Source organism: Xiphophorus hellerii, chromosome 1 (genome assembly GCF_003331165.1).
Source record: "Xiphophorus hellerii strain 12219 chromosome 1, Xiphophorus_hellerii-4.1, whole genome shotgun sequence".
Classification (NCBI taxonomy): domain Eukaryota; kingdom Metazoa; phylum Chordata; class Actinopteri; order Cyprinodontiformes; family Poeciliidae; genus Xiphophorus; species Xiphophorus hellerii.
Window position 1 is genome coordinate 21,008,263 of NC_045672.1, and position 11,044 is coordinate 21,019,306.

Genomic DNA, 11,044 nt, shown 5'->3' on the forward strand with positions numbered 1-11,044 from the left:
TTGATTACTGTTCACAATCCTTAAATGGAAAGCAGAACAGAATACACGACAAAACATTTGCAGGAAAGAAACTGAGCCAAGAAAAAAAATGACTCAAAACTCAAGTTGCTGCAGTTGTGTTTAATAATGGCCTCTGAAACAAAAAATGTAACCAAATACGGTTTGTCCAAACTCTGCCTCTGGTTCTGCAAACACATCCAACACCATCAACCAACATACTGTTCAATCAGTTTCCTTCAGTGTGCACTCCATTAGGGGATGTTATTGTGACAACTTTATTATTCTAACAATAACAAAAAATGTGCTATGAGTAGTGGAACTCAAAGTGATTGACCTTAAATATAATTAAAGATATCTAAGTAGAATTAGATAACATGGTTTAAGTTTTACATTCATTAACAGATAATCCTATGAGTCAAAATAGTAAACTTGACACGGTCCAACTAAATTCCCATCATTACACACATAACAACTCACATTCTTTTAGAAACATCTCTGCCATCTAAAATAGAGCATCTTAGCAAGAAAAACTGTTAAATATGAGCCCCCCTGATTACTGGGACAGATATGTAAAGGGGGCAAGTTTTGAACAAATCAAATAAGAATAAACCTCTACATGTGTTTGTTTGGAAAGTTTGCTCTCAGGTCCTGAAGAGCACTGCGGCCGTCACAGCTGTAAGAGCCACAGCAACCACTGGCCCCCAGATCATCCACGGCTTCTGCAGGGAGCAGCAACACAGAAAAAAAATAAACTGAACATGACCAAAAGACATCTCCCATCAGAGGATCACCGACGTTCACACAGAGGGAGTTTGCGACTGAGATCAAGACGAAACACAGCTGATGGAAGTAGCCAATTAAGGACAAGCTCTTTAGGATAAAAAAAATTTGCGTCGTCACAGCCAACGGGGAGAAACAGTTGTTAAGCGTTAGCCATTCAGACAGAACAAACAGATGTCAGATGTTGAAAGCTGCATGATTAGAGGTTAAGATTTCTTAGACGACAGTTTTCCCCCGAGGAGGGCGTTCTGGGAAAGCAGGAAAAACCCAATTAATTCATGCAATGATTGAAACTACACTGATGGAGATGACAGATGTAGGCCGGCTCGGCAGGAGTAATGTGTACCTTGCTACCACATTGCGCCGAAGCACCAAAACAGCAAAGCCAGGATAAGGCCGATGACTATGGCTTGAACAGGCAGCAAAAGTGGCGTCTACAGAAGGGAAGGGATATTATAGTAATCAACTGCAAAGGGACAGACGTCTGTGGGTGTTTAGCTTTCTTTGAAAATGTGTCACTCAATCACCCTGTCTTTAACTGGTGGTTTTCACAGTTGTTTGGCTTATAAGAAGCTGCCAGTGTTCAGCATTCCTCACACAGACATATAAGAAAACAGATGACAGCACAATCCAAGGACTGTCTTCTAAAGACTGATTGGTATTTGGGTAAATTTTTCCTATTTGCTGTTTATTTATTTTTTGCCCAATGCTGGCTGTCCCTGACACTGCAAAGGAGTTTTCCTTAATGTGACCATTTATTCAAACTTAAACATTCTTAAGATGCTTTTTTAGGTGGCAATATATAGCATCACATCAGGATTTAATTCAGAATGTACTGGTGCTAGTTGGCTCAGGATATCTCCCTAAAGCCCAAACTTTTTCAAACTTTTCAGAAACTCTACAGGTTATTAAACCTAAATGTATAAATATCCCCCCCACACACAAAAAATCCTTGTATGCGTGAAAGGGAGCATAATTGCTGATATAATGAAACACAATTTGTAAATCATAAAAATGATTCACATTTTATGTCTGAAAATCAAATTAAATTGGACACGGTCAATATAATGTTGTAGCAAAGTTAAAGCAGGGCTCGTCTACAGAAAACCAACTTCACATAAGATGTGTTAAATCATTTCTAAACTCAGTTACGGATTGTTATTTAAACACTTCTATTACATTAATGTATTGTCAGTTACATGTAGAGAGTATGACATTGACAGGGGTCGGTACTCACATTTGACCCTTTCTCCTGTAAATCCTCCATGCCAGCTTTGAATTCCTCCAGTTGGTCTGTCAGTGTCTGTTTCTCCTGCTCAGTCTTCTCGTATCTTTCCTTTAGGTCAGACAGCTCCATTTCAGCCTCCTCATACTGCACAAAACAAGTAAAAGACAAAAAAAAGAGAAAAAAAGAAAACTATTTTATTTTCTTCTGGGTATCTGTTGATGGAGTAAATCTATCCTCTTCACAAGTTTTGTCCACTTCTTACAATTGAACCTTCTGCTGAATCTACTTTATGTTCAGCTATTCAGTGCAAGCTGAGAGTATCCGATGCAAAAGGAGGCCCTCCGTTTCCTTTTTTCATTCAGCGACTGAAAGAGTGGAGGTTAGCGATGACTTCATCTTTGTTTTCTTTTGGGCTACAATGCCACTCCTGTCTGTTTGCTACAAAAGTGAATGATCCCAACCCTGCTAGCTGATTCTGACTGGCGGTATACAGCAGGTTTGGGAGGAACGGTTAAACTCACAAAATCCCTAAACTTTTCCATTTTTAACACGTTACAACCATAAACTTCAAGACAATTTGCAAGGACGGGGTGATACAATGACTTAAAGCAAAAGAATACACAGTTTATGGAAGCATTTGTATTCAGCCTCTTTACTCTCATAATTGAGTGTAACTAATTGCCTTTAGAACTCCCCTCAATTTGTCACTTTAGTCTGTTTGTGTGTAATTCAATCTCGGTATAAATCTAACCATCAGAATGCTCAGCTGTTGGAAAGTTTAAAGCATGGTGATAGTCAGGTTATAAAACCTAAGTTTTGAACATTTCATGGATCCTCGTTCATCTTGTACACTCCTGTCCAAATATGTCTTTTTTGGAAGAATGATGAGAAGAAAGGGTTGTTGAAAGAAAGCCACATCAAACCTGGTGGAAGAAAAGATTGCAGATGTAATTGCATCAATAGTGTTTCCAGGAAGTATTGAGTCGGGTTTTTAGTGTGAACAAAACCAGTAGGTTGTTTCAAATAACTTGTAATTATGGTTAAAGATTGTAGGTAGACTTAGTGGTTGTTGTTTTTTTGCTGCTTTTCACTAGGAAAGCAAAGAATTAAGCAACTTGATCATGTTTAAATTTAATCAACTGCATTTATGTTACCCTTGATTCTTCTCTTTTTCATACAAATTATTATTTAGATTTTTTAAACATTTCTTCTAAGTATAATTATTGCTCCTGTGCAAAAAGACAGAAATGTAATCGTGGGTGGCTTTGATGCTGACAATTCACTTGCATTAATAAGTAAACCTCCATGGCTTGTTGAGAGGGAACGAAGGAAATGCCATGAATAGTTAAAGACCCTGTCAACATTGTGGCTGTAAAGCAGTGTGGTCAGCAGCACATCACATGCAGCTGCAGTACCGCACACTGCAAATGTCACAAAACTATAATGACCAAAGTTCCAGATTTTATTCGATTTTCTATTTCCTGAAATCAGAATTAATAAAATGCATCATATGATTCAAATGTTAACTCTGACGTAGAAACCCCGAGACCTTGACATGATTGTACCTCTTTCTGCAGAGCCTTGCTGCGTCTTTCTGCCTCATCCAGCTGGGTTTGCAGCTTGGAGTTATCCTGCTGGTGCTGAAGTTGTACAGCCACCAGGTTCTTCTCCAACTCCTGCTGAGATTCCTCCAGGACTTTGAGTTTGCCATTCAGGTCAGTATTCTGGCCACGCAAACTACCAAAAGCCGAACAAAAAAAAGCAACAAAATTTGGAGGAAAACAGAGAAAACAGTGCTTAGTTTATTTTGTAGTTTAATATAGTAAATAGGTCACATATGAGGTGGTAAAGCTACACCTTATGTAGATCAGTTTACTGACCTGACGAGGTCCTGCTCCAGCTGCTGCTGTTTCTGCAGCAACGCCTCTTTTTCACTGCGCAGTGCTGCACATTGACTCTGCACACTGGCCTTTTCTTTCTGGTGAGCCTTTAAGATCTCCTCCTTCTCTGCCCTCAGAGAGGCACACTCATTTTGCAGACTGTTCTTTTCTTTCTGATGCTTATTCACCATGTCCTGTTTGTCGGATCGCAGGACGGAGCACTCTTTCTGCAGACTGTTACACTCCAACTGCATAGACTGCAGCTCATTGGCTGCAACGAGAAAGTGATTTATGTAATCGTGCAGTCTCAGAGCAGATGGTTTGCTTTCAGTCTGCATGCACATATTCTAAAGCATGGTTTCAATAAGTTGGGGAAATTAATCAAAAAGTTCATTTCTTTCAGCAGCTCAATTTAAAATGTGAAACTCGTATACATCACACATACAAGTACAGAGTTTCCCACAGTGCAATATAAGCCTGGCAGGCCACCAGACTTTACTTGTGCCCCCACCAGGCTGAGCATTGTTTATTTATTTATTTATTTGTTTTTAATTATTGCCTTTTTTAAAGATTTTATAGTAGGTATTTAGGTATTAATACTTCAGTCTTCCAATAACGCAAAGCTATCAAGTGATATTTTCAAATTTCCTGTCAACTTTAAACATTTTTTAACTCAAAAACATGGCGGCCGTCTGGATGGCTGCCCTAGCGCCCCAAGCACAGGGGTTTAGCAAGTTTTCTAGGGGAAACCCTGAAGTAAAGCTAAAAAAATAGAATATTATGAAAAAGCTGAATATTTTTACTATTAGAATTTTTTTACTTTAATATCATCAGCTAACAAATACATTTTTAAATTATGTCACTCTGTGTGTTATTAATCTTTATATTTATTGAAACGTTTTACAGCTTGAATTTCATTGCTGAAATAAATGAAGTTTTTGGTGGTATTCTAATTTATTAAAACAGACATATGCAATCCAAGTTTAAGCTGTTTGGAGACCATCTCGAGTGTACAAATTTATTCTTAACGCAACAAAACTCATATTCCAAACCACTTGGTCAGAAAGGTGCATCTTTGTAAGAGGACAATACAACGGTTGATTTGGCTTCGAATTGTATATTTGCGCCCTTTCTACCTTGTATTTCAGCTGTTTTCTGCCACTGCTTGCTTTGCTGCTCCAGATCACGTCGCAGGTCCTCAATCTCCCGCTCATATTTGCTGGCAGTCTGACGCCACTTGTCCAGGTCCTTGGAAGCAGTTGCCAGGTTAGACTGGACGGCAGTGACATCACGGTCCCGCTCTGCAGAGGCCGCCTCCAGGGATCGTTTCAGCGACTTCATCTCATCTTGTGCTCTTTGCAGCTCGTCACGTGAACCGGAAGAGACATTTATCTGCTCCCTTAGAACATCCACCTCATCCTGGAGCTGCTGCAGCTGGCCTGTCCAAACCCAGGTCAGTGTTTAAATAAGAAGAGGTGCCTTTTAATGGCTCCTTAAAGAAAGAAAGTATTTCCAGTCTATAAATAAAAAAATTTACCTTGGAGATGTTTAATCTGTTTGGAAGATTGCTCGGTTTGTTGTTTATGCCCTTTCCTCTCTTCTTCCAGAACACCTTTAAATTACAAACGTATATTTGGAGCTTACTGTATGTGTAAGCATGAAAGCACTGAGAATCTAAATGGCTGAAATGTATGCAGCATCTTAGCTACTCCATATTACCTTGTAGCTCGATGCATTTCTGCTTCTCTGTGTTGGCTATCTCCCGGGCCTCTCGAAGTTCATCATTCAAGCGCTGAATCATTTTCTCAGATTCACCAGAAGAACCCATGTTGGACTTGGTCAGATCATCTAATAATGAAAAAAATGTTAGAAAATGTCGACTGGTGTCTGAGCAGAACACCTGTCAGGTTAAAGAGCTTCATATGGAGGATGAAGACTACTGCAGACTTACAAACACTTATCAGCATGAATGTCATGTTAAATTTGAAGTTAATCAGTTTTGAACTGTGCTTTCTTAGATTAAAGGACTAATGTCTGGATCTGGAGAAGCTCATCCATGCATCCATGCATTTATCTTTAATCACTTTGATTACTGCAACAGTGTCTTTAGTTTCTGGGCTCCACTAATCTGGAACAAAACTACAAAACAGCCAAAACATAGAGTTCCCTTAAATCAAGGATAAAAATCCACCTGCTTAGAGATGCTTTTGATTCATAATAACTGGAAAATCGATTGAAATTGCACATGTGCTTGAAAATTTTGATGATGGCATTTGACAAAGTGTAATGTTTGTTTGTTTCGTAATTGGTTACTGTATTACGTTTTTGTGGTGTAAAGCACTTTGAATTGCCTTGTTGCTGAAATGTGCAGTAGAATTAAACTTGTCTTCCCAAATCACGTCAACCATAATAAATGATGTTTATTGTGGTTTAATTTCCCTTAGCAAGTTGCATCTGGACTATGTGTTTTCTTGGCACAGAACTGACACAGTTGGGTGGCCAGGTCACCCAAATTCCACTTTCTTCGTCCTTCCATTTTCAGTGTTTTTATTAGGTGGTGAACATAAAACATTTGTTGTAGCGATTTCAGTCAAACTTGAAGTCGTCAACTTTGGACAATGAACTTATTCCTTGGTCACAACCCTCTAAGTCTATGTTGATGAAAACTGGCTGAAACTGTTTGAAACTTGTGGTTGCTGACTTGTTGCTGAACGCTATAAGCTCAGGGAGACAGTTTGGTTCAGGCAGTGAGTAGTTGGACTAGTGGTCGTTCCCAGGGCAAGATTCTTCAACGCTTCTAACCTCAACACTGTGGACAACCCACTCTTACAAAAATGTCTTTGCCAGAGGCAAATTAATTTAAATGAACTCTACCAACTTTACCCAGAATAATGGTCAAAAACCTAGCCCGAATTATGAAAGAAGTTATTCATGGTAACAAATATCCTGTGGTTTCAGGGTCCACTATGCTATGGCAGATTTAAACCAATAATAGTGAACTTGTATTTATAATGTCAAACCTTGTGGATCCTAGTCATTTTTTTGTTGCAGTGAACAGTTCAAATCAATCATTAAAAGCTTAATATGATGTTTAAGTCTGATAGAATTTAGATAAAATTTTGTGATGAGAAATGAGTTTCCATAAAAATACAAGAGCAGAAGATGTGACTACGTTAATTCAGCTGCAGGCCCAAATAGTTAACAAGGGCTGCTAGATGATTTCCCAAGATATTGAAATAGGCCTGTTACATAAACTAATTACTCATCCAGAAATAGGCACAACTGTACGATCTGCATTTTCTGTCCAAGCTTCTAAACCAACTGTCCATCACCCCAGCATCATACCACTCTCTGGCACATTGACACTGTTTATTATTAGAAGCAACATACAAACAATGCACAAAGGAAATGGACCTGCCAACGTTGTCAAGGGTCTGTTGTGTCTCCTGGGAGGGGTGGAAACAAACTCCACAAATATTTCAGCTTTGCAAATTCCCCTAATCTGCCACAGCTAAGAAAAGAGATGACCTAATCCAGCGCCGAGCATTTGGTTGGGGCCCAAAACAAAGAGGAACAGCAGGTCGAGCTTGTGCACCATAAATGGATGGAAGGACTTGAAGTGCCATGACAAGTTACAGTTGTTCATCAATGTCCCTAAACTGGACAAGTGTGAAACAATGGTTAGGAGCTGGTGACATCCTTTGACGAAAGCACATGACCACCCAGCTGTGTGCCAGACAAAGGAAGAGAGGGCATGTTTGCATATGTATGAGCGAGAAGCAGAATGTGAGTGGGTTCCCTGTCCTGTAAGTCTACTGTTTGTGTTCGCTTCATTTGAAAGACGCAATGAGGATATTACACACAAGAGTGCAACATATTATCTTTAGAAACATTAGCACTTATGTCATTTATTGTCACAGAATGACACCTGATAAAGCAGATATAGTTTAGTCTTTGAGTAAAAATACCCGGTTGACTTCAGGGGCTTGGGGGAATGACGAGCATCACGCTGCCTCGAGTGACGACAGAAAACAAAATGAAGGAGAAAGTCTTTTTTTAGCTCAACTGCTGAAGGCCAGAACCATCGCGGCCCATGTTTTCCTGACGTCTGTTGCCTTCTGAGAGGCTGATGTAGCAAACTGAATCAGAGGTGCTCTGAATGTCCACATTATTCTCTTGTAAAGTGCTGATCAACCTGCCAGCAGTGATATTCAATTACAGCTCCAAAATGTTCTGTCTGAAGGTGTCTCTCTGAAGTGATACGGAGGACACTGTATGCCTTGTGCTCTCTCTCCCTCTCTCTCTATAATGTGCAGTGAAGTGTTACAAATTCATCCATCATGCAAAATTGATATGCTTGGACATTCTGACATGAATCCCCTTATTTGTTTCAAGATGTCTTGTGTTGGCCCATCGTTGCCTTATCTGCAGGCTCTTGTGCTCAGAGTAGATTCATTCTCTAATATGTTGGAATAAGAGGTCATGATGTAAAATAAGGCCATTTACAGCCATACGCTCTAAATCCAACTCATAGCTCCAAACTCTGATCTTACTCATGCTACATTAGTGTTATTTTTAGCAAGGTGCGCTGTGGCATGAGAAAGATACTGCCAACTCATTCAGCTTAATTATGTATGTCCATGCTTGTTGAAATAAATAATAGCAGAGCCGAATTACCTTTAATCAATGAAACGCTGTTGAGTGGATCACTCAGCTCTTTCTGATCCATTTGCTTATCTGCTAAAAACAGGAATAAAAATGAGAATATAAATTCAAATCAAGCAGCAATGTTGACAAACAAATAACTCCTCCTGTTAATGCTGGAGATTTCTTTGAAAAAGAAAGCAAAAAAAGTGCATACTCATCTATGACGACGATGGTTGTTTTTTAAAGAAACAACTGCTTAAAATGTCCCTAAATGACCAGAGGACATAATACATACAGATTAAAAGGTAAAAAGAAAAGCACTTTGAATAATATTACCTTAGGTGATCCAGGAGCTACAGTGCTCTGTGTGCCGAGGCTACAGCAGTCCCTGACATGAAGAACTCTTCAGCAACTAACAGATTTTTTCAGACGTGAACTGGAGCAGTCCAAGCAGAAAAAGGGGTTGACTCTGATGTGACGACAAACGTTAAACCAAACCTCCCTGCTGTATCTGGACTCAAACTAACGTGGAATTAGAACGAAGAGGATTAAAATAAATACACCAAGTGGTATCGTCCTCCTGTGCTTCTGTTCAAGTAAAATGTTAATCCTGAAACACAGGATTTCCCCCCTTTATATGTAAGTCCAACGCTCCTGGGTCACAGATCCGTATAGGACAACTGGGAAGCTGCAGCTGCACACTGACACAGAGAGGTTTTGTTCAGGCTCCGGAGCAGCTCTAAAGCTGGTCGGTACTGAAGTATAAACCTACAGGATGACACGGAGTAGTGACTGCTACTGCAGGACTGTGTGTCATGAATGTGCAGCATCCTCCTCCTCTGTTGTTTTATCCTGTGTACCAACAGAATAGCTACAGTACTTCTGTGTTTGTGCAAGATCCAGATATGATCTGTGCAGAGCTGGACTAGAAAGTACCGGACAGTGCTTTGCAAAAGTATTTATAACATTTAAACTTGTTTACATTTTGCCACATTACAGCCACAAACTTTTGTTTTTGGGGGGGATTTTTTCCTGATAGATTAATGCAAAAACCCAGTTGCCTCACCTGCCAGTGGAGAAATTCCTTTTGTTGCTGTCACATATACTACTCTTTGCAAATCTAGTGCTTCTGTAAGCATCAGTTGTCTTGCCACAGATTACTAATTGTATTTAGGTCTGTACTTTGACTTGGCCATTCCTAACATAAATATGCTTACATTCCATGGTAACTGGATTATTGTCCAGTTTGTGGTAAATGAAAGTCTTTGGTTTTCTTCCAAGACTTCTGAATATTTAGCTCCATCTGTCTGGACAACTTGATACTGCAACCACCATTTCTGACAGTGGGGATAAACCAATAATCAAAGTTTTTTTTCCCCACACTTAACATTTTGAATGTAGGTCTACAAATACCACAACAAATTTCAAAAGCTAGGTCAACCTACATTACAAGATCTGATTTGAGTCAATCTGATCTTAAACCCTGTACCACTGTTTGATTGAGTTGAATCTATAAATCAATGGATTATTCTCTGTTTTCATTGTTTGCTCCCTTTTATTTTAGCAATACTGCAATTCCTCATTAGGTGATGTACTCTTAATGAAAATGGTTTACATCTTTAAAAAGAAAATCATAAGTGGGCCACCAGATTCAAAATAATTTGCAAACTTGCTAATGGCCAGATCGTTTAATTATTATTATGGACCCTTAGCTTTATTTTTTGTTAGCAAAAAGTTTTAATTTAAACACGCAAACATTAAGAAATCACTAAACTAACTGGTGTAAGCAGTGTTTTAAAATGACCCTGCTCATTACCTCATTTAATCTTTTACATTTTTTGGAAAGAGAGAGAAGCCAATTTTAAAGTGTCAAATTATAAAGACAAATTTATTTTAAGTTATGTTTGATATACAGTATACAGCATTTTTATAACAATTGAAAGTAACATTACTGTGCAATAAAATCACACTATGTACCTGGGTTACATAGTACTGTATGTAACCCAGGTACATAGTACCGGGCCCTTTAAGCAGTTTTGAACCTGCTGAGTGGCAGATCATTCATATAGTGTCCTTAACTCTTTTCTTGACCATAATTTTAAATAAAAACACATACGAAATCACACAAATAATCAGTAAATACACAGATTTTACATTTTCCTCATAATGCGGCTTTTTCAGATTAAGTTATTTTTAAAAATTAATTTGCCATAATTTTTTTGTATTATTTCATACCTTTCAGTCAGTTTTGGAAACGGTAACATAAATGAATTAACAAACAAAAAGAAATGAGTATGGTTGTGCTACCTTAGCTTCATACACAACTTCAGTAACAAGCTGAAAAATACTTTTTAATAATTAATGCGTGTTGCTATAAGTGTTACATAGTGTGGCTGCTTACCGCTACACAGCTCAAAACGACGCTGCTAATGTTAATTGGCTATAGCAGACCATTTAGCCTGAGATAAGTGGCCTGGGGCTGTAATTAACGCTGGTTTGGCCGCTGCTC

At 38.8% G+C, this 11,044-nt stretch overlaps 1 protein-coding gene across 4 annotated transcripts; it reads right to left on the reverse strand.

The window, feature by feature from the left end:
* Positions 1-105: 105 nt before the first annotated feature.
* On the reverse strand, positions 106-9,295 carry slmapb (sarcolemma associated protein b). 4 transcript variants are annotated; one of them, XM_032587954.1, is made up of 10 exons: positions 8,872-9,291; positions 8,566-8,625; positions 5,608-5,736; positions 5,426-5,500; positions 5,025-5,327; positions 3,889-4,159; positions 3,574-3,745; positions 2,018-2,152; positions 1,127-1,214; positions 106-719 (listed from the first exon to the last, which is right to left on the reverse strand). In XM_032587954.1, exons 2-9 carry the CDS (start codon positions 8,615-8,617, stop codon positions 1,131-1,133), a joined length of 1,221 nt encoding a protein of 406 aa, XP_032443845.1. In that variant the 5' UTR covers positions 8,618-8,625; positions 8,872-9,291; the 3' UTR covers positions 106-719; positions 1,127-1,130. The 4 variants fall into 4 exon arrangements, with proteins under 4 accessions (XP_032443845.1, XP_032443049.1, XP_032445407.1 ...); XM_032587158.1 differs by having other exon boundaries at positions 8,566-8,628; positions 8,872-9,290; XM_032588731.1 differs by lacking the exon at positions 106-719 and adding an exon at positions 763-1,028 and having other exon boundaries at positions 8,566-8,628; positions 8,872-9,295.
* Between the last annotated feature and the right edge of the window lie 1,749 nt (positions 9,296-11,044).